At 46.1% G+C, this 27,841-nt stretch overlaps 1 protein-coding gene across 1 annotated transcript in view; it reads right to left on the bottom strand.

The window, feature by feature from the left end:
• The window catches only part of LOC117368544, a 153,802-nt gene that overhangs the window by 107,103 nt on the left and 18,858 nt on the right, over positions 1-27,841 (bottom strand). The window contains exons 2-3 of the mRNA XM_033962279.1: positions 14,240-14,426; positions 6,296-6,527 (exon numbers count right to left, since the gene is read on the bottom strand). Of these exons, the coding sequence (XP_033818170.1) occupies positions 6,296-6,527; positions 14,240-14,426 (419 nt within the window). The remainder of the gene's footprint in view (positions 1-6,295; positions 6,528-14,239; positions 14,427-27,841) is intronic.

Here is a 27,841-nt window from a genome sequence, read left to right as displayed (position 1 = left end):
GGGAAAAATCCTCAACACTACAGTTCTGGTCTGCTCTGTAACAAACATATCACTGAACAATATAACATTCAACTAACTGATCAAAATAGATACAATAGAATCTTAGTTACCCTGTACTCGGTTAACCGGCACTCTTACCTAACAGACAAAAAAAATCACTGGGAAAAAAAAATTTCAAAACATCCCCCAAAGCACCAGCAGCAGTAGTCCTGTGCCGCAAACCCTCTCCCTCCCTTAAGCATGAAGTAATAGAAATGGCGGCAGTCTTGAGCTGCAAACTCCACCTCCCTCCTAAACCGAAGCACCAGCATAGCAGTGGTCCTGAGTTGCAAAGTCCAGTCCCTCAAATCCCAAAGCAGCAGAAGCAGGTGACAGTCCTGAGCCGAGAATCTCTTTGCTCGCTCCCTTCCATACTCAATGCAGCAGATGGTCAGAAGGAGGCAGTGCTCCAAAAAGGCTGCTCATGGCCAGCCCCAGTAGGGTTTTTCCTCTACGTGTTGGAAGTGACTCAGAGGAAAGGTCCTGCTGGGGCTTGCCGCAAGTAGCCTGTTTTGAGTGCTACCTCCTGCTGACCAGCTGCCGCTTTGGTTAAGGAAGAAAGGGAGGGAGGGAGAGTGTTTGTGGCTCAGGACCGCCACCTGCTTCTGCTGCTTCAGGGCTTGAGGGAGGGAGGGGGACTTTGCAGCTCAGGATTGCTGACATGCTGGTGCTTCGGGGCGAGAGGGAGAGGGAGAGGAGCAATTGAGATCTGTGTTAGACAAGGTTTCTAACACAGTACTCTCAATCACCAGAAAAACAGTTATCTGACATCCACCAATCCCCATGTGTTCTGGATAACTGAGATTCTACTGTACCAAAACTATGTGCAACCCGCACTAATAATTACAGTATATAGAGTACAGAGATACTCGCATATCCTGTTATCAAGCAGTGACTTAGACCAGACTTTACTTTCTTGTGTGTTGTTGTTGTTTTCAGCTTATCTGAGGCGACAGATACATTTCTAAAGCCAGACTGATCCCAAGGTAGAACAGGCGTAGCCCAATTACTAGATACATCTACAGTAAAGATTATTGAGGTAAGAACCTAATCTTTCTTTCTAGTGCAATCTGTCTAGTAGTCCTGAAGTGTAGGGACATACCAAAGCAGTCTCCTGAGTCAGGGGGGGGGGGGGGGTCCACTGAGCCTGTCTTCAAAACAGAGAACTCGAAAGCGGCATCTTTCCTGGCTGCTAGGTCTACTCTATAGAACCTGGTAAAGGTAAGAAGAGTAGACCATGCAGCTGCTCTACAGAGTTCCTTCGGCAAAATCGCCCGAGTCTTCACCCGGAGGAGGTAGCAACTCCTCTGGTGGAGTGTAATTTCAATGCAATCAACAGCTACTTACCATAGCCCACAAAAGGCAGAGGTAATGGACATTTTAATTCATTTGGAAATCGAGGCATTAGATGCTGGCTTCCCTTTCTTAGTCTGACTGGTCAGAATGAAAAAGTAATCCGATATACGAAACTCACTGATAACCTTGAGGTACTAGAGAAGCACTCGCTTGACATCCAGCAAATACAACGTGTTATCCTTTCTCTTAGACCCCTTAGGGTGAAAAGCAGGCAAACAGACTCCTTGATTGATGAGGAAAGCAGAGACTACTTTTGGTTAGAAGGACAGAACCGTGCGAAAGGAGAGCCCTGCTTCTGTAATCTTAAGGAACAGCTCCCTATAGGACAGAACTTGTAACCTAGACACTCATCTCACCAACATAATCGCTAGCAGAAACACCGTCTTGACCGTAATATCCAGAAGGGAAGTCTTCTGTAAGGGCTTATATAGAGCTCTACTGAGATCTTGCAATATGGTGTTAAAATTCCAGAAAGGGAACGGGAGATGAACTAGAGGGCACAACCAAAGAGCCCCTTTAATGAACTGGGCAACATCTGGTGAGAGGCCAAAGAGCCTTTTTCCCCTCAAGATCGGAAATAGGAAAGGCCTGCTATCTGCACTTCCTGCAATCTGAATTACAGACCCTTCCTTCTGAAGTCCCTCTTGCAAAAAGTCCAGGACTACTGAAATTGGAAGAAGATGTAAGAGATCTACCTGAAGTGGAAATGGTTTTCAAGGGTGATAATGTGGAGGAACTGAAAGAAAACTTAGTGAATCTGGAAGATGTACTAAGCCAAATCGACAAGTTAAAAAGTGATAAATCGTCTGGACCGGATGGTTTACATCCCAGGGTACTAAAAGAACTCAAACATGAAATTGCTGATCTGCTGTTACTGATCTGTAACCTGTCGCTAAAATCATCTGTAGTACCTGAAGATTGGAGGGTGGCCAATGTTATGCCGATTTTTAAAAATGAAATTACAGACTAGTAAGCCTGATTTCAGTACCAGGCAAAATGGTGGAAACAATTATAAAAAATAAAATTGTATAACACGAGGGAGATCTTGTCTCACCAATTTGCTTGACTTTTTTGAAGGTGTGAATAAACATGTGGACATTACTGCACAACTTCAAGCTCAAATTCTTCATTTACGCAGACGACATCACAATAATCATCCCCCTAACCAGTTTCACCCTAGAGCTGCTTGACTCTATATCACATATAATCAAGCAGATAGAACTCTGGATGCTATCCTATAGACTAAAACTAAACGCTGACAAAACTAAATTCTTCCTGGCCTCCCCCAACGACAAACTCAAAAATACCTCAATCCAAGTGAACGGATCGGACTTCCCCCAAGAACAAACCCTAAAAATCCTAGGAGTCACCCTAGACAAACACCTTTCCCTTGAAAAGCACACTGATCTTACCGTCAGGAAATGTTTCTCGGCGCTCTGGAAACTCCGCACCATAAAAAAATACTTTGATGACAACTCATTCCGACTGCTAGTACAATCCTCCATTCTCAGCATCCTCGATTTATTGCAACATCATTTACCTAGGCGCCATGAAGAAAACCACCAGGAGACTAAAACTGATTCAAAACACTGCCGTCCGCCTTATATTTGGCCTTAACAAATGGGAACATATCACCCCTTTCTACCATAAACTGCACTGGCTGCCATTTGAATCCAGAGTACTGTTCAAGTTTGCATGCCTCAGCTTCAAAACAGTGTTTGGTCTATCCCCAAGCTACCTCATCCCCCACTTTAAATTAAACCACAACAGTAAGAACTCTCGCAGAATTCATCTATTCGCCTTCCCCTCCCTAAAACTATGTCCTCTCAAACAATTCGTTGACAAAACCTTCTCCTTCCAGGCGGCCAAACTAAACTCATGGCTTGCCCAAATTATACTTGACGCCCCCACTTACCTGGACTTCAGAAAGAAACTCAAAACTTACCTATTCCACAGACAGAATCTCTAACACTCCCACTCGCGACTTCTACTCCCTTCAATACACTTAAACCTCCACCTTCCCCCCCAAGGTTCCCTCCAAACCAACTATCCTCCCTGACCGGTATGTTTTTTTCCCTATAAAAAAAAAAAAAAAAAATTGTACACTCTTGTATATTCCATGTACTATGTTCCCTGTATATTCCTCGCATATTCCTTGTATATTCCTTATATCATACTCCTTGTATACTCCTTGTATATTTCCTTGTATATTCCTACTGATGGCATTTTAAACTCCTGTTTAACTTCAATGACTTGTACACTCCAAAAAAATTGTAAATTCCAAGGCTATTTTCGTGTGTAATCTTATTAACTGCTGTGAACCGCCTAGAACTCTCTGGGTATGGCGGTATACAAAATAAAGTTATTATTATTATTATTTGTAAAAGAAAAGTTTCATATCTAGGGTTACCCGATTTTCGAGAATGAAAATTCAGACCCGTGGCCCCTCCTCAACCTGGTCGCTTGTCAGAAGGTCATCTGCGCATGCGCTGGTGTGACGTGATGACCTCGCACGCATGTGCCCGATGTCGCCACATTGCTTGTGCGCAACATCACCGCATTGGATCCGCACGTGCGCAGATGCCATCCCAACGTTGCTGCTAGCTGGATAGCATTTCAAAACCTGGACGATGTTGAAAAGCCGTCCGGATCAGTATATCATGTGAATATTGGTATATGGCTGTTATGATCAGGCTTAGATCCTGTCACTATATGCTTGTTAATTATATGAGTGTGTTACTCTGGTTTTGGTTTTTTTTTAATGATTTTATATATCACGGTTTCACATGGTTCTTATGTTTCCATATTTTACATCACTATATGCCTTTTAAGACCATTTTTTAATGTTTATATTTATAAACTTCAGTTACTTTGTTGATTTTAATTTCTTTTGTTTCTGGATTTAGTCTTTAAGTTGATATGTTTTTAGATTTCCGAGGCAGGCCTTACGGCCGAAACACATACATGTCTTGACTACAATAAAGACATTGCGCACTGCAGGTTGCCTTCTCTGTTTTTTTTGTGTGTTCCAGAAAAAGGAGGACAGATTGAGACATCCAGGTTTTACTTCCATTGAATGCAATGGAAGTAAAACCCAGATGTTTCAATCCGCCCTCCATTTTCTAGAGCCATATGGTAACCCTACCCCCGATTTTCCGTGGAAATCTGGACATATAGCCACGGACTGCCCCTCCCCCCTTACTACACCACAGGGCATTATCACCTCCTTTTTCTTGCTGTCCATTTCTCTTCCTTTGCACCCAGACATCCTTCTAAGCTTTAAACACTCTTTTTGATTACTCTTTCATTTTATCAAATTTCACTTAATACCTGCAGTGATAAAAAATCGGTCAGCTACCCCTCTAAACAGTACCGCTAATTGTTTGTCCAGGCTTACTTATCAAATAAAGCTCATGGTACTTAGCTTTGTAAAGCACTGCTGGGACAATAATGCTGGCGATTTTTTGGTTAAATTGGAAAGCTATTGCTCAGCTGTTAGAGATCTTGTGAAATTTGATAAAATAAAAGATTAATCAAAAAGAGTGTTTAAATAAAATAAAGGCAATTAAGACCAATGATAGTTCACGTGTGGTTGTCTGGGTAGGTTGATTTCCAAACCCAGATAGCTGTGAAGACTTGAGGTCTTCCAGTCAAAAACCCTCACAATATCTCATTTGTAGGTTTTTTGGTTTTCAACCCTCTTAAATATATCTATTTCTAATGATCATAAGATGGCCAAACAGATAAAGCAATGTCAGAAAATAATATTAAATATTGACATCAGTCCACCCACACAGGACTGCGTTTTTTTTCCTGGCGGAGTAAACCTAAGAAGGGGACCTCCAAGCACTGAAGCCATACTGAAAATTCAAAAACCAAAGGCAAAAATATCCCAAAATAAAAAAAAAAGCATAGCAGTTCAGAATTTCACTTCCAGATGGAAAAACTAAAGAGGGAGCTGTTCTCCACTGCAGAAGGGGAGGAGTTCAGAGTTTTGGAGTGACACCTTTCTGCAGATTCATGACTAATGGGAAGCAACAGCAACTGTACAGAATCCTATATCTTCGCTACTGAAGGTGGGTTGAGTTTGGAATTGAAGGCATCTTCAAAGAAGTGGGCTTTGAGTCAGGATTTGAATACTGCCAGAGACAGAGCTTGACGTACTGAGTTAGGCAGTTTGTTCCAGGTATACGGAACAGAAAAGTAGAAGGAATGGAGTCTGGAGTTGGCTGTAGAGGAGAAGGATACAGATAAGAGAGACATCCACTGAGCAGAGTGCCCGGGGGTAGTGTGAGGAGAGAGGAGAGATACTGATCAGTCGTGGCATGAATACACTTGTAGGAAAGGCCAGTGAGAAGCAGGTTGCAGTAGTCTAGGCGAGAGGTGATGAGTGTATGGATGAGTGTCTTGGCAAAGCGCTCAGAAAAGAAAGGTTTGATTTTAGTGAAATTGTAGAGAAAGAGACAACAGGTTTGGCAGTCTGTTGGATATGTGAAGAGAAGGAGAGAGATGAGTCAAGGTTGCAAGCTGACAAGACAGGGAAGATGAGGGTGTTCCTCACTGAAATAGAGAATGGGAGAAGAGGAGAGACAGGTGCTTATTCATGAAGAATACATGATGATCTGGGTTTGTAGGTTTTTTATCACTATACTGTATACTGATTATATCAGATAGTAGCGGGTTTCTTCCAAATAGAAACTGATTCTACATATATTCAAAAGTAGAAAGTTTATTCATTAAAAAGTATTGCAAGTTTTATGAGAACATTTAGTTCATAAATGATTAAATATGGAAATCTTTGGGTTAGTTAGATAGAATCCTTTTTTTCCACCAGCAATCTGCCTTTATGTTATACCTTTTTTCTCCTCTCATGATACTAGAATCCTTCTGCTCTTCTTACCTGCTTCATCCACTCCTAGGGATGCTATAAGTTTCCTCAGGGTGTTGCTAGATTTGGGGTGCCCCAGGAGCTTTGCACATCCTTCGTGGCTCATGGTAATCCTTGCCAGCACCAAAGCAGCATTACTGGCCGTCCATTCATCAGCTGAGTCCAGCAGGGCTGTGATGTCATCAATGATCTCATCTCCATGAGGGTCATTCAGGAGCCATTGCCGACCAGCAATTGTCTCTGCCTGAGAGAACGGCATTGCTTTATGGAAAATACAGATGGAGAAATATCTCCTTCTTGTTGCAGGAGTGAGAGAATAGTGACAAAGGGATACTGATACCATGTAGGAAAGTGCATCTGTGAAAAATGATTGAAGAATATTTACTATGAAACCTTCTATGTACTGGATTCTCTGAATACTGTTATTCTTATAAACAGAGTTTTGTTGGAACCATGTTTGCTTGGTTATAGCCTGCCCTGGCCTATACTATTTGAGTTTTGGCTGTCAGCATAGCAATCTATTTAGAGCAGTGGTTCCCAACCCTGTCCTGGAGGACCACCAGGCCAGTCGGGTTTTCAGGATAGCCCTAATGAATATGCATGAGAGAGATCTGCATATAACAGAGGTGCTATGCATACAAATCTGCTCCATGCATATTCATTAGGGCTATTCTGAAAACCCAACTGGCCTGGTGGTCCTCCAGGACAGAGTTGGGAACCACTGATTTAGAGTATTCCTTAAATACATGGGGAGAACACTTTTCAAAGCCATTTTACACATAAATCAATTGTATAAGAAGAAAAGCAGTATTGAAAAATATCCACTTAATCTGCAAGTATACTTAGGCACTTGGGGCTAGATTCATTAAACCAGGGGTGGGCAACTCCAGTCCTCGAGGACCAGAATCCAGTCGGGTTTTCAGGATTTTCCCAATGAATATGCATTGAAAGCAGTGCATGCAAATAAATCTCATGCATATTCATTGGGGAATTCCTGAAAACCTGACTGGATTCTGGCCCTCGATGACTAGAGTTGCCCACCTCTGCACTAAACTCACTGATCTGGGTGATCCATGGATGATCCATGTCTGAGTCTTGCCGAGCGACTGATTCACTACAGATTCTACATGTAAATGATCTGATCGGACGCACACCCACAAGCGATTGCACAGATCACTGTAAGAGCGATCGAAACGCATGTGCAGAATAACTTCTTGGTTATTGACTCAATTTACACATGTGCTAGCTCTTCGTCCTTTACTATGTAGTTAGTGGGTGAGGTTTATTCATGGACATCATTGGCGGTTGTCGAAGGCACCGCCAGCAAAGCATTGATGTTGTATAAAATGCAATATAAACAACTGCAGAAGAGAGATATCTCTTCTCTTTGGAGGTTTTGTTGCAAGATGTTGCCGGAGCTTTTGGAGGTTGTAAGGAGCGATCTCTTTGGAGGTTTTGGAGCAAGCTGTTGATGCTGTGACCAGAGCTGGTGGAGGAGTTCTTCAAGTTCTTCGAGTTCGGAGGATTTTAAGGAGCGATCTCAAATTCTTGGACAGCGTGGAGTAAAAGCGTGGTTCGAAGCAGCTTTGCAACTTTTCACTCTCTCAATTTTATAATCTGTTTTTGGTAAGTTGAAGACATGCTGATATTTTCTGTTTCTAAACTATTAAAGGGGATGATTGTACACTGTTTGTTCTCGGTTAAGGGGGAGGGTGTGAGGAGACCCATGGTCACGAGACACGTAGGTTCAATCGATTCTGAGAGTACTCTCGGCTAGGGGGAGTTGGTTATTATAACCTGGCTGTTCTTTTCAATCCCAGGACATATGGAGGCACAGAGAGTGTTGAACACCAAGGTCCGAACACCCAGATTCATAGAGGAAGAGCTTGAGGTTCTTGTAGGTGGTGTGGTTGAAAAGTTCAAAGATCTTTTCCAGAACACAAGGCTTTCCTTTGAGCAGAAACTATCTATTTGGGCAAAAATTGCTTCTGATGTCAGCGCTCTTGCTATTAGCAAACACACTGTCCTGCAATGCAAGCACTATTGGCAGGACATCCGTGGCATGGTAAAGGCCAAGTCTAGCAAGATATATAGGCATGGAAAGGGTATTGGGAATGGTCCTCCGTGTGCTGTACAGCTGACTGACCTGGAGCGGCGTGTGCTTCGAACCCTACGTCATAAGCAGATAGTGGGTGTCCCACGTGGTATGGACACATCTGTGCTGCCCAGCGATGAAGAAAATGGTGAGTTGGGTGTCTTTGTTGTATTTTAGTTCACTGTTCTACGTTCTATCTTGTATGCTGTTGTTCCAACTGATTTGTGTTTGATCTTCCAGTGGAAACACATGCCGTAGTGTCTAATGGCCAGGCAGGGGTTCAAGGCGCATTAGACACATCAGCATTGGCCATGGGTACAGAACCTGGTGAGCAAAATCCACAAAGAAGATCATGTAAGGTTGAACAAGATGCACCTACAACGCTTATGAATGCAGAAGATGGTGAGTTGGAATTTCAGGAGGGTGGGATGTTTTCTTGTACATATTAATGTCTGTTATGTAAAATAACTAGTTTGTGTTTCTTTCTTCAGAGCATACACAGGAGGGGAGATTGGGTGTGGCTTTAATTCAAAAGGATCTGCTCTAGGGACCATTATTTTCTTGTGTGTCACCTGAACTTTATACAGAGGAAGGTGAGTTGTTTGCATGTAGTATGCATGGTGTGAGTGGAGGGTGAATACTAATTTTTATTTTTTAAACTTAATTTTGTTCATTTTTAGAACGTCTTCCATTGTCCTACCCTGTGGATGATTCTCAATTCTACCAACAATACAAGATGTCGTAGAAGACGAGAGAGTGGAGGAGACATTGTTGACACAGATATCGAGCCTAGTCTTTCCTTGACCTTCAGAGCCGGGGGTCCCATCGAGGGAGAGGCTGGTCCGAGGGGACAGGCGAGCTCGAGGGCATGTTGATCAGGTCACACGTCTGGATATTCTGCAGTCAGCTCTGGCTGAGCAGGAGAAATGGAACAATGACTCGCACAACCTACTGAGAAACATTGGTGATGGTGCACAGGGCCTTCCTAGTGTAATGTCTCATAATTTTGAGAACATGATCACAGTGATGCGGACACACAGCGAGGAGAAGCGTACACAGAATAATGCTACGATTGATCTCAAGAGGTAGAAACACAATTCTGCTATGATGGATCTCCAGAGGCAGATCCAGCAACAGAATAAGGTTATTATGGATCTCCAGAGGCAAAACCAGGTGATGATGAAGGCGATCCTTACACAGGGTGAGGCGCTGCAGAACATACTGCTGCCCAGAAGTGTACTCCAAAAGGTTCCGTTGGTAGGTAATTGCATTGGTATAGTTATGTATACTGTATGTTTCATATTTAGCTCAGGGCTCAGGCTATGATAACAATCTGTCCACTGCTTTATCTCCACAGGTTTCAACTATGTGTATAGTTCTGCGACCCCTGCGGCACCCACTATGGCACATCCAGTATCTTCAAGCCCTATCATACATGGTAAGTATCCTCCATGTGCGAGATGTCCAACCCCCTACCCTCCTTCAGCATATGTGTACACCATCCATCATTGTAATTTCTCCTTTCCAGGTGTACAAGATACCAGTGCTTCTTGGCGTCCAGTGCAAATGTTTCTTGGCGTCCAATGCAAATGTCTCCTGCAAATGTTCTCCATCACACGCTGGTAAGTCTGTAGTTTCTTGGTTTGCTTTGTATTTGACCTATCTTGTATCTGGAAGGGTTTGCCAGTGCCTGGCTAAAATTTATTTATTTATTTTAATTTACTTGTTGCAGGACAGGCTAATTCCACGCTAGGACAACAAACCATGCCGGCTACTGGACATGGAGAAGCTGTACATCAAGGTATGTAGCGCTCTTTAACTTCACTTGTTTTATTTACTTATTTTTTGGGATTGCCAGCCTTACCAACTTGTTTGTTTTTTTTCTCTTCTCTTCAACACTATCAGCGGTGTACACAGAGTAACGAGCCTCAAGTTGTGGTTCAGTGTGGGACAGTGCGAACAAGGATCCCATCATTATTTGATGTGGACTCATCCACAAATTTTACATACCTTTATGTCTTGTGCACCTCATTTTAAAATTTGTGTGCGCAAACAATGAGATCCTTGGGCAGAATATAAAACAAGAATGAATTATTAAGTGCAAATATTACAGTTTTATATTTAATTTTAATGGTGGTTTCATATGGTGTTGTAACCTCGATACTAATTGGGTAGGAGAGTCGGCAAGGATAGTAGGAACTGGTCTTCAGAAGTCGCTTCTTTTCTGATCGGCAAACCCAATCAGTGTTCCTTCTGTTTAGTGAATCGCTGCCTTCCTACTTTTGCATGCTATTTCCCCTCATTTGCCTGGGCGGATCAGATCGGGTAGGAGATTGATCGGCCAGAAGGTTAGTGAATCAGGTTGGGGAACGATAGCAAACTGGTCAGAACATGATCGGGACACGATCAGTGCGTTTAGTGAATCTGGCTTATAGTCCTAGAAACATAGAAAGATAATGGCAGAAAAGGGCTATAGCCCATCAAGTCTGCCCACTCTACTGTCCCATCCTCTTAAGTCTGTGCCCTAGTGGCCCAATTCCTTAACTCGGGCCCTCGCAGGGATCCCACATAGGTATCCCATTTATTCTTATCTCATTTATTCTGGCACGCTGCTGGCCTCGATCACCTGCACCGGAAGCCTGTTCCAATGATCAACCACTCTTTCCGTGAAGAAATACTTCCTGATGTCTCCATGAAATTTCCCACCCCTGAGTTTGAGCAGATGCCCTCTTGTGGTCGAGGGTCCTTTGAGAAAGAAAATATCATCTTCCACCTCAATACTTCCTGTGATGTATTTGAATGTCTCGATCATGTCTCCCCTCTCCCTACGTTCCTCGAGAGTGTAGAGCTGCAATTTGTCCAGTCTCTCTTCGTACGAGAGACCCTTGAGCCCAAGGATCATCCTGGTGGCCATCCGCTGAACCTACTCAACTCTGAGCACATCTTTACAGTAGTGTGGCCTCCAGAATTGTACACAGTATTCCAGATGAGGTCTCACCAAGGTTCTGTACAATGACATAATGACTTCAGGCTTCCGGCTGACGAAACCTCTATTTATACAACCCATCATCTGCCTTGCCTTAGATGAAGCCTTGGGTGAATCTCTTCATATAGACAGTTAGTAAATCCCAATAAATAAGTAAATAAATATGTATATATATATATATACAGTAGGTCACAGATAAACATCTGAGCAAAGGGGTGAAAGTCCTCATGTTGTCATCTACCTCTTTGGTGTAAGCATGAAAACCAAAAATGTCAAAACAAAACAATTTAGTTTGCCAAAGCCTAGGATCCTCTTCTCCCTCCAAATAATATCCACTTTTACTTAAATGAACATAAATGTCACTAGCACAGATGTAGCTAGACTCTTCCTGAGTTATGGTTCAGTTTTACATGGAAAAAACAAAAGGAATTGACCCCAAAATATCCACAAAGAAGAAAATCAAGAGAAAACCAAAAAAACTCTGTGGAGTGACGATGTTCCCAAATGGACTTTATTTGAAAGTATCAAAGTTCCAAAGGTACACTAAAATCATCCACATAAAATAATTCCATCCACATAAAAGTACAGTGGTACCTCGGTTTACGAGTGCACCGGTTTGCGAGTGTTTTGCAAGACGAGCAAAACATTTGCAAAATCGGCACCTCGGAAACCGAGCGCGCTTCGATTTGCGAGCACCCCCCCCCCTGCAAACCGGCACCCTCGTGAACGTGAACTCTCAAGGCCCAGCACAGGAAGCAGATCTTCAGGCACCGGCACCACGCACAGGACATGCTGGTGCTGGTGCTGCTGCGGAGGCTACAGCAAAGTAAGAAGAGGGTTCGGGTGGGTTGGGGGGACCTCAGGTCGTGGCGGGGGGTGCCCGATGGCGGCGAGGGGGGTGCGGATCGCGGGGGGGAGGGTGCCGGTTCGCGGGGGGGGGGGGGCATTTGGGAGGAGCAATGCCGGTTCTCGTGGGAGGGGGGGAGCAGCACTGCTGGCCTCGGGGGGGTGGAAACCTATCAAAGCGAGTTTCCATTATTTCCTATGGGGAAACTCGAACGAGCATTTTGGATTACGAGCATGCTCCTGGAACGGATTATGCTCATAATCCAAGGTACCACTGTAAATCATCCACATAAGAGCCTTAAAGGACCTAGTCCGCTAGGGCAGTGTTTTTCAACCTTTTTTGGGCAAAGGCACACTTGTTTAATGAAAAAAATCACGAGGCACACCACCATTAGAAAATGTTAAAAAATTTAACTCTGTGCCTATATTGACTATATATAAAGTAATTCTCTTGAATAGGAATCAAATAAACACAAAGAAAGTATTTTATAATTACTTTATTATGAAATATTAAGTAAACAGAATAGTGAAAAATTATAAAATACTTTATTCAGTGCGAAACCTGGGCCTGTTTGGCTGAACACAAAGCTGATATTCTGGCTGGAATCGAAGAAAGACACACACGTAGCTCTTCGTCAACAGCTCTCAGTCTCTCTCTGTATTTGGTTTTTATAGCATACAAAAATAGACAAATATACCCTCCATCCTTTTTATTAAACCACAATAGCAGTTTTTAGCGCAGGGAGCTGTGCTGAATGCCCAGCGCTGCTCTTGACGCTCATAGGCTCCCTGCGCTAAAAACCACTATTGCGGTTTAGTAAAAGGTGACCATATTGTAAAATATAGACAGCAGATATAAATTCAGAACTGTGCATAGTAAGTGAAGGGAAGTTTTCATCTCTGGGAATTTACCCAGTTAACTATTAAGTTATTTGGGCAAATTCCTTTGAAAACTGTGGTAATACTGCCTCCACTTTGCTAAATTTAAAATAAAATCATTTTTCCTACCTTGTCTGGTGATTTCTGGTTGCACTTTCTTCTTCTGACTGTGCATCCAATCTTTCTTCCCTTCTATCAGCCTGTATGCTTTCTCTCCTCCACACCTCATTCCCTCCCCCAACTTTTTCTTCCTCTCTCCCTGACCTTTCTTTCTTTTTTTCTGTTTCTCTTCTTTCCTTCTGTTTCCCTGCCTGCCCCCTTTCTTTCTTTCTCCCTGCCGTTCCCCAAGCCACTGCCACTGCCGCTGCCATCGGGGAACAGGACCCACCAATGGATAACAGGCCCCAAAGCCGACGCCGACGCATGCTCTCCCTGACGTCAATTCTGCAATCGGAGAGGAAGTTCCGCCCAGCCAGGCAGCGATTGGCTGGCCCGAACTTCCTCTCCGACTGCAGAATTGACGTCGGGGAGAAGAAGACTTATCGGCTCGATAGATTAGATCGCCAAGACAAAGTGAGTCCTGGGTGATCGACTCACTTTGCCTTGGCGAGCTACTGGCGCCCCTGCCTCGGGCCCCCTGTCAGCTCCGGGCCCCTGAATGGAGGACTGGTAGTACTGCCCTGATGGCGGCCCTGCGGCACACCAGGCAACATCTCGCGGCACACAGCGGTTGAAAAACACTGCGCTAGGGATACAGGACCCAACACGGTCCGCGTTTCGACAAAAAGTCTTCTTCAGGGGTCCCTAGGGGTCCAATTGTGTGGTGAACCGGAAGTGAGACACTGCTTGCATTGGACCCCCAGGGACCCCTGAAGAAGACTTTTTGTTGAAACGCGGACCGTGTTGGGTTCTGTATCCCTAACGGACTAGGTCCTTTAAGGCTCTTATGTGGATGATTTACTTTTATGTGGATGGAATTATTTTATGTGGATGATTTTAGTGTACCTTTGGAACTTTGATACTTTCAAATAAAGTCCATTTGGGAACATTGTCACTCCACAGAGTTTTTTTTTGTTTTCTAAGTTTTAAATGGGCATAAATTGCCTTTTTGATAGAACAAGACATCCCTATGAGAATGAGAAAATCTTACCAAAGTGCCTAGGGTCCCTGCAGCATTCATCACAGCTTCTGAGTCATCCCACTTCAGCATGGCTGCCAGTATGTCCAGGAAATGCCAGTCTTCCACATTCTGCCTCTCTGCCAACACCATCAAGCATGAAGCCCCCATCTCATTTTCAGCTATGGTGCCCAGGATGTATGCGGCATTACTGCACAACCTGTGAAAATTATTATTTATTAACTTTATATCAACCCATTGTTACAAACTGAAAATAAGTTAGATATTTACCAGGTACCCAAGTGACTTCCAAAAATGGTGGAGGGAGGAATATTTTCATTTTTAAAAGCACCTGTGAATGGAGGATGCTTCTGTCAAATGTACTTTCAGGTTTAGCTTCATTGTACATACGAAAAAGCACAGTTACTTACCGTAACAGGTGTTATCCAGGGACAGCAGGCATATATTCTCACATGTGGGTGACGTCATCTACGGAGCCCCAGCGCGGACAGCTTTTCAAGCAAACTTGATTGAAGTTTCAAGTTTGCACACTGCACCACGCATGTGCATGCCTTCTCGCCCACTAGAGGGCGCATCTCACCTCGTGGTCCTCAGTTCCATAACTAGCAAAGAAGCCATCCCCGGGGAGGCGGGCGGGTTGTGAGAATATATGCCTGCTGTCCCTGGATAACACCTGTTACGGTAAGTAACTGTGCTTTATCCCAGGACAAGCAGGCATGATATTCTCACATGTGGGTGACCTCCAAGCTAACCAAAAAAGGGCAGGTGGGAGGATGGCAATTTAGGAAAACAAATTACGCAATACCGACTGGCCAAACCGGCCATCGCTTCTGGACAATGTGTCCAGACAGTAGTGGGAAGTGAATGTATGAACTGAAGACCAAGTGGCCGCCTTGCATATGTCCTCCACAGGTGTAGAACGGAGGAAAGCTACAGAGGCTGCCATCGCTCTGACCTTATGCCCCGTGACTCGACCTGGGGGCGGAAGACCAGCCTGAGCATAGCAAAAGGAAATACAAGCAGCCAACCAGTTAGACAGAGTGCGCTTGGAAACAGGATGCCCTAATCGATTAGGATCAAAGGACAAAAACAATTGAGGAACTTTCCTATGAGACCTGGTGCGTTGAAGGTAATATGCTAACGCCCTCTTACAGTCAAGTGTGTGAAGCGCCGTCTCGCCAGGATGGGAGTGGGGTTTTGGAAAGAACACAGGAAGGACAATGGACTGATTGAGATGAAAATCAGACACCACCTTGGGCAAAAATTTCGGATGCGTGCGGAGAACCACCTTATCATGATGGAATACAGTAAAGGGAGGGTCCGCAACCAAAGCTTGCAACTCTCCAATCCTTCTAGCGGATGTGAGAGCAATCAGAAAAATCACCTTCCAAGTCAGAAATTTCAACAGAGACCTGTCGAGTGGCTCAAAGGGAGGTTTCATCAATTGAGCCAAAACCACATTCAAATCCCACACGACAGGAGGAGGCTTAAGAGGGGGACAAACCCTGAGTAGCCCTTTCATGAAACGTGTCACCAAAGGATGGAGCGAAAGAGCACGTCCATCCAGGTGATGATGGAAAGCCGAAATGGCACTAAGATGAACACGCACAGAGGTGGTTTTCAGACCAGAGTGCGACAGGTGCCATAAGTATTCCAGGACCGAGGACACCGGAACCGAAACAGGATCCAGGTGAAAAGAAGAACACCAGGTGGAAAACCTGGTCAATTTCTGTGAATAACAAAGCCTGGTAGAAATCTTGCGGGAGGCTTCCAATACCTCCTTCACAGATTGAGACAGACCAGGCGAAGTTAAGGAGCAAGAAACCAAGCTGTCAGGTGTAATGACTGAAGATTGGGATGTAACATTGACCCTTGACTCTGAGACAGCAGAGAAGGAAACACAGGCAGAAGTAGAGGATCCCTGGCACTGAGCTGCAGCAGCAGGGAGAACCAATGCTGACGCGGCCACCGAGGCGCAATGAGAATCATAGTGGCCGCGGACGATTTGAGACGCACTAACGTTCTCATGATCAGCGGAAAGGGAGGAAACGCATACAGGAACTTCCCTTCCCAATCGAGAAGGAAAGCATCTGCTTCCAGACGGTCCCGGGAGTACATCCGAGAACAATACAGGGGCAGTTTGCGGTTTTCCAGAGAGGCAAACAGATCCACCTGCGGCGTTCCCCAGCGATCGAAAACCTCGCGCAGGACTCCGGCGTTTAGTGACCACTCGTGCGGCTGCAGAAGCCGACTGAGTTTGTCCGCCAGACAGTTCAGTTCTCCCTGGATGTAGACCGCCCGAAGGAAGATGTTCCGGGAGACCGCCCATTCCCAAAGACGAAGCGCCTCCGAGCAGAGGGGCCAAGACCCCGTCCCACCTTGCTTGTTCACATAGTACATCGCTACTTGGTTGTCCGTCCGAACGAGGACTACCCGATCTTGCAGTACGTGGTCGAATGCACGAACTGCCAGAAAGATGGCACGAAGTTCCAGCACGTTGATGTGACAGCGACGGTCTTCGGCAGACCATAGGCCCTGCGTTCGAAGACTGTCGAGGTGGGCTCCCCACGCGTACTCCGAGGAGTCTGTGGTCAGAACCTTGCGAAAGGGAGGGGTGAGAAACAGTAAACCCCCTGACAGATTGGAAGAGTTGGTCCACCAACGCAGCGATCTCCGCAAAGGAGGAGTCACCGCAACGAGACGAGACACCGGATCGCGATCCTGACGCCACTGAGAAGCTAGGGTCCACTGAGCAATCCTCATGTGCAGCCTGGCGAACGGAGTGACGTGGACCGTCGATGCCATGTGGCCCAGCAGCATCATCATGCGCTGGGCCGAGACCACCGATTGTTGAGAGATCAGACGGCCCAACCGCACCAAGGCTTCCAACCGCGGAGGCGGAAGGTACGAGCGCAGGCGCACCGTGTCCAGCACTGCGCCTATAAATTGAAGAGACTGGGCCGGGGATAACTGTGATTTGGGAAAATTTATCTCGAACCCGAGTCTCTGCAGGCAGACGATAGACTGTCGGGTCGCTGAGATAACCCCCTCCCTGGTCGGGGCCTTGATGAGCCAATCGTCCAGGTACGGGAATACATGCAGCCCACGAGATCTCAGGGCTGCTGCGACCACAACCATGCACTTCGTGAAGACTCGAGGAGACGAGGCCAGGCCGAAGGGCAGGACCCTGTACTGAAGGTGCAGATCTCCCACCTGGAACCGTAAAAACCTCCGGTAGGCGGGGTGCACCGGAACATGGGTGTACGCTTCCTTCAGGTCGAGGGAGCACATCCAGTCCCCTTCCTCCAAAAGAGGATACAAGATCGGGAGAGACAGCATTCGAAACTTCTCCCGGACCAGGAATTTGTTGAGCTTCCTGAGATCCAGAATGGGGCGTAAGTCCCCGGTCTTTTTTGGGACTAAAAAGTAACGGGAGTAAAACCCCTTCCCCAGTTGATTTTTGGGGACCGGTTCCACCGCCCGAAGCTTCAACAGAGCCCTGGCTTCGGCCAGAAGGATAGGAAGTTGTGCTCGGTTGGAAGAGGTAGCCCCCGGGGGTTGATCCGGTGGCGCGGACACAAAGTTGAGCAAGTAGCCCTCGGAGACGGTCCGGAGCACCCAAGCGTCTGATGTTATCTCGGTCCAGGCCACATAGAAGGACCGAAGACGCCCCCCTATGGGAAGGGGTTCCTGTGAAATCGCGGAGGGGAACCAGCCCCTTCCGCTCAGCCCGTCAAAAGGAGGGCGCGGGTTTGGAAGGACCCTGCGCCGGGGCTTGGGATTGTCCCCCTCTGCCTCGCTGAGATGGACGTCTCGGCGGTGGCCTAGAAAAAGCCGGGGTAGACTTCTGAGGATATCGGTGCGGCGGAGGACGGAAGGGTTTCTGCGGCGGGGGCCTAGGCTTGGGGTGGACCAGGGAGGCTAACGAGCGCTCCTGTTCCGACAACCGTTTGGTCGCCGCATCCAAGGACTCGTCAAATAACTCGGACCCCACACAAGGCAAGTCTGCAAGACGTTCCTGCAGGTTTGGGTCCATATCGAGGGTGCGAAGCCAGGCCAGACGGCGCATGGCCACTGCGAAAGCCGACACCCTCGAAACCAGCTCAAATGCATCGTACACCGCATGGAAGAGGTACAACCGCAATTGAGACAGGTTAGACATAAACTTATCGAATCCTGCTCTTTGGGAGTCCGGTAGGGAGTCTCGATATTGAGGAAGGTCCTTCACCATGCCACGCAGATATGAGGAGAAGGTGAAGGCATAATTTAGTACCCTGGTGGCCATCAGGGAATTAGTATAGAGGCGACGGCCAAACTTGTCCAGGGTCCGCCCCTCCCTGCCGGGTGGAACCGCCGCAGAAACCCGGGAGGGCTGTGTTTTCTTAAGGGCAGACTCCACCAGTAGAGATTGGTGGGAGAGTTGCGCCTTCTCAAACCCCTTAGGGGGCACTGTCCTGTACTTCGCTTCCATCTTGGATGGAACAGACGTGACTGTAAGAGGGTTAGCCAAATTCTTCAGCCAGGTCTGCAGGAGGATTCTATTCAAGGGGAGCCGAGGCACCTCCCTAGGTGGGGTGGGAAGGTCCTGCTCCTCCAAAAATTCTTTGGAATATTGAGAACCCACCATGAGGTCCAACCCTAGAGCTCGGGCCATGTCCTGAACGAAGGTGGAAAATGAGGACGGCCTGGCGGGTGGAGAAGGGGTTCTCGACCTCCCCACCGAGGAGAGGGGAGAGGCCTCGTGGGAATAATGAGGATCCCTCGCCGACCCCGAGCCCCAGGATTCCCGCTCCAAAGGCCCCGAGGGGGAAGGAGAAACTCTCCGTCTCGAAGAACCCTTGGGCGAGGACCCCGGGGTCCGGGGGAGCCTCTCCCCCTTCCTCGGCGAGGCGGCACGGGAAGTCCTTCTAGGAGGAGATCGGAGAAGCCTCGGGTTATCGAGGCGCAACTCCGATACCTGCAAAGCCTCGCCCCCGAGCGGCGAGGAACGATCGTGCCGCCGAGGAGAGCCCCGCGGGCGCTTCGGCTTCCTCGAGCGGCGCCCCGTCCGAGGTCGCGTCGAGGGCGAGGCGCCCCTGGAAGAACCCGAGGAGGAGGAGGAGGAAATGCGGCGCACCCGGCGCATCTTGTCCTTGGGTCGCACGCTCTGCTCAGGTGGCACCCCCGAGGCCGAGGTCGAGGGCAAGACCGGGGCCGAGGTAACTGGAGCCTCAATACCCGAGGCCGAGGCCGCCGAGGTCGGGGCTTCCGAGGTCGAGGCAGCCGTGACCGAAGCCCGTTGCAGCACTTCCAGGGCCCCCGACAGCTCCGATGAAATAAGAGCTCGGAGGAGGTCCTGAAAGGCCGGAATCCCGACGAAGGTCGGGAGTTCCGAGTCCGGAGCACACTCCCTGGAGGGCGACCTCGGTCTCGAGTATTCCCTCGGGGTGTGCGATGCCGGGGTCCTAGGCGGGGCCGAGGCCGACCCACTCACCTTAGCCGGGGCAGAGGATGGCTTCTTAGCTGTCGGGGATGGAACAGAGGACTTACCCGACGTAGGTTTTCCCGAGGACGCCTTCGATGTCGAGGGTCGAGGCGAAGCCGAGGCCCCCGAGGGCGCCGAGGCCGAGGTCAAGGCCGGGGCCGAAGCCGAGGCCGACGTAGAGGGCTTCACAGGCGCGTCCACGGCAAATAACTCCGCCATTCTGGCCCTTCGGCGGCGGAGAGCTCTGGGCTGAAGAGTAGCACAACGGTCACAAGAAGCTGTCGGATGATCCGAGCCCAGACAAACAATGCACCACCGGTGGGGGTCGGTGATAGAAAGCAACCTCTCACACCGGCTGCATTTCTTAAAACCCGTCACAGGACGGGACATGTACGGAAAAACGGGCCGGGAACGACCGACGTCCTGCGGCCACGGCTGCCGGGAGCCCCCGGAGCCCAACGAAAAGAAAAATATATATATTTTTTTAACGAAGGAAACTAACACTAAAACAAAACTAAAGAGCACCGCGATTCGAAAAAATACTCAAACGCGGCGGCAGAAAGGCAGCAAAATTGGAGCTCAAATCCACAGGGCTTTCTGGCTCCGCGGAAAAAATTGAACTGAGGACCACGAGGTGAGATGCGCCCTCTAGTGGGCGAGAAGGCATGCACATGCGTGGTGCAGTGTGCAAACTTGAAACTTCAATCAAGTTTGCTTGAAAAGCTGTCCGCGCTGGGGCTCCGTAGATGACGTCACCCACATGTGAGAATATCATGCCTGCTTGTCCTGGGATAATGTGTGACTTAGAACTATGGAAAAATAGCATACCTTGACTGTTTTCATTCTCCCTCCACACAGAGGAATTCAGTTTAGGGGAACTCACTTGGGTATTTAGAGCTTGTTTTGCAAGACTAGTTTCCTTTGATTGTGTAATCAGCCTCTTCCCCATCAGTGCTGCTGAGAATCTGAGATCAGGTTCTTACTGGGAATCTCAACTTAATCAGATAAACTAACAGTATGGCTTTTTCTTTTGTACATTTGCATGTTTGCACTCTAAGGGCAGGAGGTGTTACCCTTTAATACTCTGCCTCAAAGGCACAGACAGAATGGTGTTGTCTTCGCCACATGGCAACTATCAGAAAGCCCAGAGCTGGCAGGCAGGCAGAGTTTTTCACATCTGTGACCTATATGCTCAAAACTCACTGTGCCTTTAACGATCGATGCTAAATCAGTTTTAACCAGTTTAGTGTCAAAGTATTTCAGCTATCAATGCCCAAAATGGCTAATCACGATTCCTTGGTTTGTAACAGTCTCCAATAATCATATGTAAATTGATTGCAACAAGCTCATCAATATTAAAATGAGCACTCCGATCGATGCCCAGATGCACAAAATGAAGCGCTGGTTTTTAACACTCCAAAATCTTTGACAGGTCTGGTGGTGCTGGTAGCATTATAAAAAGCACAGATATTATTGCGTGTATTACACACGCACAATATCTATCCCCATTTAAAAAAGTCTGCTGAAGGGAGCTCCCCCCCCCCCCCAGACGATGGCCCAACTCCCAAGTTAAAAAAATAAAATCAGCAGGGCAGGAAGGATGCCCACTTCTTCCTGCCTCGGCAAACCAGACCCACTCACTCCCTTTGACCACCACCCATGAAGATCTTCAGGAGGGATACCCACTCCCTCCTGTCTCAGCCACCTGAACCCCCACATCCCCCGCCCTATACCTTACTCAAATGATGAGTAGGAGGGATGCCCATTTCCTTCTTCTAGCAAGTCCACCTCTTCAAAATATCAGGCCTTCCCCTTCTCAGTGCATCCTGGGATGCACTGGGAGGGCCTAAAATTCTGATTAGCCTTAGGCCCCTTTCTAGTGCATCCTGGGAATTTGACATACCTTTATGTCTTGTGCATTTCATTTTAAAATTGGTGTACGCAACCAATGAGATCTTTGAGCTTGATAGGATTCTTTTATTCAGAGTCCAACTGCCTTAATTGTTAAATGTTTGAAATAAGGCAGTTGAATCTTGAAATAAATGGATCTCTTTTTCATTGGTGTGTAGACGTGGGCATACCCTTTTTATCAGGTTTTACTGGCCTTTGTTTTTCCTGTGTATTCATGTCTGTGTCTACACTATCGGCAGTGGGACCGGGGGGTGTGTGTGTGTGTGAGGGGGAGTCCGGGTGGTCGAGGTGAAAGGTCACTTTGGGAAGCCACAAAACTTAGAGACTTGAAGAAAGCAACAGGTTTATTAGCATATGTATGCGACTCCTGAGCTCCAAGCTGGCTTCAGAAGTCCCGAAAACAGGACGTTACAGTACTGGTCGCCGTACCTCAAGAAGGACATGGCAGTACTTGAGGGAGTCCAGAGAAGAGCGACTAAACTGATAAGGGGTATGGAAAACTTCTCATATGCTGACAGGTTGAAAAAGCTGGGGCTATTCTCCCTGGAAAAGCGGAGACTTAGAGAAGACATGATAGAAACCTTCAAAATCCTGAAGGGCATAGAAAAGATAGACAGGGACAGATTCTTCACAATGTGGGGAACCACAAGTACAAGGGGGCACTCGGAGAAATTAAAAGGGGGCAGGTTTAGAACAAACGCTAGGAAGTTCTTTTTCACCCAGAGGGTGGTGGACACATGGAACGCGCTTCCGGAGGCCATGATAGGCCAGAGCACATTACAGGGCTTCAAAGCAGGTTTGGATAGGTTCCTAGAGGATAAGGGGATTGAGGGGTACAGATAGGAGTTGAGGTAGGTTATAGGAATAGTCAGGGACCATTGCACAGGTGATGGGCCTGGAGGGCCGCCACGGGAGGGGACCGCTGGGCGGGATGGACCTCTGGTCTGACCCAGCGGAGGCAAATTCTTATATTTATACATTATTCTGGCTATACAACTGAATTCTAGAAAAAACTTTTCACGTGTTACTTTTCTTAACAATCATTGGTGCTAAGCTCACACTAGCAGGTCATTAACAGGTCACTTATCTAAGCCCTGCAGTCTTTCTGTTACATGTCGTTTATGCTGAGATAGCCATAAGAAGTTAGAATGTCCAAGCTAACACCCAGTACAGGCAAGCTAGAACATGAGATAAGTTAGGTCTGCAGCATTTTATTAAAGAGAAAACTTAGTTCAACAATTAGGAAAACCAGTCTCAGACTCCTTCAGAGGCAGGAGGGGGTTGGCATCCCTCCTGTCGATCTTCATGGGGGGGTGGTCTGTGTGGCCGAGGCAAGAGGGAGTGGACATCCCTCCTGCCAATATTCACTGGGGGGGGGAATTGGGGGGAGTGAGCATCCCTCCCGCCGATCTTCATGGTGGGGTCCGGGCAGCCAAGATGGAGATGTGCGTGTGCATCTATCAAACAAGGGAAGAAGTGGCTAATCTATTAAAGAGGGAAGTCAAGTGTTTCAGACTAGAGAATGACATGGGGTCAAAGTCTGTCCCCATCCCTAGGAACTCAATCTGATCCCATCTACACAAACCTCCAACAGAATATCTGGGAAACAAGGATTTCTTCAGACAAGCAAGTTCTCACAGATGGATGACTTTGCCAATGGAATCCAGCATGGGAAAAGAAAAAGCTTCTCCAGCTTCCACATTTTTCCTGGAGTTTCTGAGGAGCCCCACTCTACACGTGCTTCATTTCCTATCTGCTGCTGTCTTTTTTTCATCAGAGACAATCAGATGTGTCCCCAATGCTCCTTGTTGAAACTTTATTATAATTATTCTTAATTTTGGGGAATATTGTCACTCTTATGTGGATGTTCAGTGTTGCCCGTACTTTCTTAGGTATTTTGTTTTGGTCTTTTTTATGCATCCGCCCATTAGGCCCCATTTTTATGAGATTTATGCACCACAGTTGGGTCTAACTGTAATCACTGAGTTATTTTATTTTGCTACTGCTGTCTTTTTCATGTCACTCTCCCCCAAGTTATTGAAGGCAACTGCATATATAGCACAAACCCGTCATTTTGTTGAAACAATAGAGCTTAGCTCAAATAATCCAACTTACTTATTTTCCCGGTTTTAAGACTTATAGTAAAATGGTAAATGATGGCAAATAAAGACCCGTGTGGTCTATCCAGTCTTCCTAACAGTCTAATTTTTTTTTCTTTGATTTTTTTGCTGTAGAAGTCTGCACGGCACTGTCATTACGATCCAACTGCTGGAGTTGCTGTCCAAGCTCACTCCAGCCTTTCTAAACGATCCCAAATTATTGTAGTTCCTGTCGAAGCCCTCCCCAGCCCATTCCAAACCATATGGTCATATACAGTATACTGATCATGCAAGTCTGCTCAGTTCCAATCCTAGTTCTTCAATGTAGACTCTTCACTTTCTGATTAGAGATCCTCTGTGTTATGGGGATATACTGATTTTGTTTGGACTCCTGATGAAGGCTTCTGCGAAACATAGCCTGTGGTTGAGTCCTGTTTTCATCCCTATAATAAAGATCTGCTTCAACTATATCCCATTCGTATGCCTTATTCATCCCCACTTCTCTTTCTTTGCCCATTTACTCCTGCCATAGGCCTGGCATAAGTGGGCATGCCTATATTTACTAACGATGAACAGGAGTATAAGATATACAGTACCAGTGTATGAATTCAACTGTTTCAAATTTTGTCACCGGTTTATATAATTTTTCTTATTAATAATTGTTAAAAATCTTTATGCATTTCATCATGTGCATTAATAATAATTTGATTAAAATAATCATGCTAAAACCTGCATGCTATTAGATTAATTTCATAAGTGTTCAGTACCCAATCTCCTGCATTAGAGCCACAGCGAGATCATCTCAGGATCATCATGACACTTATGGGTCCCTTAAACTTATATTTCCAATCTCTTATTCTATCAACCTTGCTGGAGTTCTTATAGTGCCTTAACATTCAATGTGTTAATAGTTGTTGTCTCGTGGTTCCACAGGTCTTTTCCACCAATTGTGCAAAGTGTGATAAATGTGAAATTTTTCTCTACAACTCCAATGCAGGAGATTGGGTACTGAACACTTATGAAATTAATTTAATAGCACGTAGGTTTTAGCATGATTATTTTAATCAAATTATTATTAATGCACATGATGAAATGCATAAAGATTTTTAACATGCCTATATTTAGACATGTCAATCCAGGTTTATGCAGGTATTCTATAACAGAATCTGGGCACTGAGTTACCATTATATGTTCTCCCTGCCCAGTGACTTAGAAAATATATTATCTTTTGTAGCTTAAAGTTGTGACTTCCTATGGCTTCTGTCTAACAGAAGAAACCCACCAAGCTCTCACAGCTCTGGCAGTGCATTTTTTTTGCCCTACATGTGTGTTTGGCTTTTCACACTTTTCTAGGAGTCATTGCTCCCTCAATTCGCCTCTGTTAGATATCATTGCCTTCAGCAGAATATCTTTAACTCATGTGATATAAGGTATGTATCTTGAGATTAGCTGCTATAATAAGACTATCACTTAGAAAACCTGGTTTTAATATAGGACCATTAACTGGCCCATGAGATGTACCAGTATTACTGGATTCAGGACCTTTAGCAGGCCCATGAGATGTACCAATATTACTGGAGTCATTTGAATGCAGGTTAAGTTTCAAGTTTACTAAAATTTTAACACGGTACTTTGACATCATGGGATGACCTCAGGGCACCAAAGCACACTGGAATACAGATGAATAGACAATACAATAAAAAGGCCAATGAATTACAAAAAAAAAATTAAAAAAAAATCATAGTTATTCCTTTGGTATTTGGCATTTAGAGACACTTTTTGAAAGGACAATGGGTAGGTATGCAATCTGCCCAATTTACTTCCCTAGCATTTCCTTCATTTCATTTAATTTCCTCTGTGCTCGTCCTAGGCCCTCTCTAATTCAGTTATTGTTTTTGTCTCCTAGATCATACCATGAACCCTTTCCTCCTCTCCCCCATTTTCATGATGTGCTAAGACATTCTACAATTGCATGGTCTGAGTATAAACTTGGATACATCTAAGATTTGAAAAGGCATTTAGGGCATGAAACCCCTCATACAGTACAGCCCATATCATCCTCAGAGAAGAGGCCAAAATAAGATCCCTTCTATTGCTTCACTATGTATTGTCTGTACTCATTAACAGTATCTCTCTATAGCTACAGGTCTGTTTGTCCTTCTTGGAACCTTGGCTACTGGGTACAGTGTACAAATGTGTTTGTGCAAGGTGCATCTAGACATACAATAGGCCTTTCATAAGCGCAGAAGATATATTTTCTCCCTAAAGTCTTGATGACCTGAAAACTTCAAGAATCAGGGTCAAGTCACTCATTGGTTATGAAATTATGAAAAGCAACTACTAACATATGAATGGAAAAAAATCTATTGATAGTATTCAAGAAGATATCACCTTATTTGCAAATGGTTTTCTATAAAAGTTCGGCTGAAAGGAATAGGAGTAACTTTTGCATCTGATGTTAGATCTGGACATGTGACTTGTTTAAAGTCCAAGGGCTCATTTTACAAAACTGCAGTAGAAGTTTCTAGTGTGGGCCGGCGAGGTAAATGCTCCAATGCTCATAGGAATTCTATGAGTGTCGGAGCATTTACCTCACCAGCCTGCGGTAGAAACCTCTACTGCAGTTTTGCAAAAGCCAGTGCAAGTTTTCAAGTTTCAAATTTATTTGATAGACTGCCAATTAAACAAATTGCCTAAGCAGTATACATAAAATAACATAAAACAAATATATATATATATATATATATATATATATATATAAAAACGGTAAGCCGCGCATGTGCATTTCCTATGCGTGCGTCCGTTTTCCGTGAGCTGAAGCGACCCATAGGAAGTGCGCATGCGCGGTTTACGGTCTGGCCTCACGCGAGGCAAGACAAGTTCACATGCGCGCCCTTCCCTGCCGGCCGCTAGCACCCCCTGCCCTTTCCGTCGCTTCCCGGCTCCAGCGGCGTAGGCAGCACTATAAACACGCTGCTTCGCGCCCTCTGCCGATTTCCTCTGCCGCGTCTCTGATGACATCGGAGACAGACGCGGCAGAGGAAATTGCCAGTAGAAGGCCGCAAAGCAGCGTGTTTTAAGTGCTGCCTACACGGCTGGAGCCCCGAGGTTTGTCGGCGGTGGGAGGGTCAGGAGCAGGCCGGATCGACAACGGCAGTAAAAGAAGGGGGAGGGGCCGAATGGAGCAGGGAAGAGAAGGTAAGAGAAGGGAAAGGGAAAGGGGGAGTGGGAGTGGGGGAAAATGCTGCTACTGCTTCTACACAGGAAAGGGGGGGATAGGAGGGAAATGCTGTTGCTGCTGCATAGGGAAGTGGGATGGAAATGCTGCTGCACAGGGAAATGGGGAAAAATGACAGACAGACAGCGGGAGGGAGGGAGACAGAAAGAAAGAAAGACACAGGGGCAGGGAGAGAGACAGAAAGACAGACAGAGAAAGGGGGCCAGAAAGAGAGTCAGCGGGAGAAGGACAGGGGGCTGCTTTGGGGGAGGGGTGTGCTTGGGGCAAACAGCTTTGCTCTTGGGGGGAAGTCAGAAGGGGACATGGAGAGACAGGGAGAGGGATAGGGGGCTGCTTTGGGGGGAAGGGTGTGCTGGGGGGAGACAGAAGGGGCCATAGAGAGATAGGGAAAGGGGGCTGCTTTGGGGGGAGGTGTGCTGGGGACAGACAGCTTTGCTCTGGGGGGAGAAGACAGAAGAGGGCCATGGAGAGACATTTGGGGGGGAGGTGGGTGCTGGTGGCAAACAGCTTTGCTCAGAGGGGAGGGGGAGACAGAAGGATACAGACAGCGGCCAAGGAGAGAGAGATAAAGAAACACAGACAGACAGACAGACACATCTATTCTAGCACCCGTTAATGTAACGGGCTTAAAGACTAGTATATATATATATATATATATATATATATATATATATATATATATATATATATATATATATATATATATATAAAAGTGAAATAAAAATCCCAAATATATTTATAATTTATATTGATTTGATTTTTTTTATTAATATGTACTTAATCGAGTATTTACCCAAATCCAAAATTTAAATTATTGCAAACTGGGATCTATATACTAAGGGCTCCTTTTCCGAAAGCACGTTAGGGCCCTAACGGGTAGAATAGCGTGCGCTAAATGCCAT

The sequence above is a fragment of the Geotrypetes seraphini genome, chromosome 10 (genome assembly GCF_902459505.1).
Source record: "Geotrypetes seraphini chromosome 10, aGeoSer1.1, whole genome shotgun sequence".
NCBI lineage: Eukaryota > Metazoa > Chordata > Amphibia > Gymnophiona > Dermophiidae > Geotrypetes > Geotrypetes seraphini.
The sequence above is the reverse complement of the archived record's forward strand: the minus strand, read 5'-3'. Positions and strand labels throughout refer to the sequence as shown.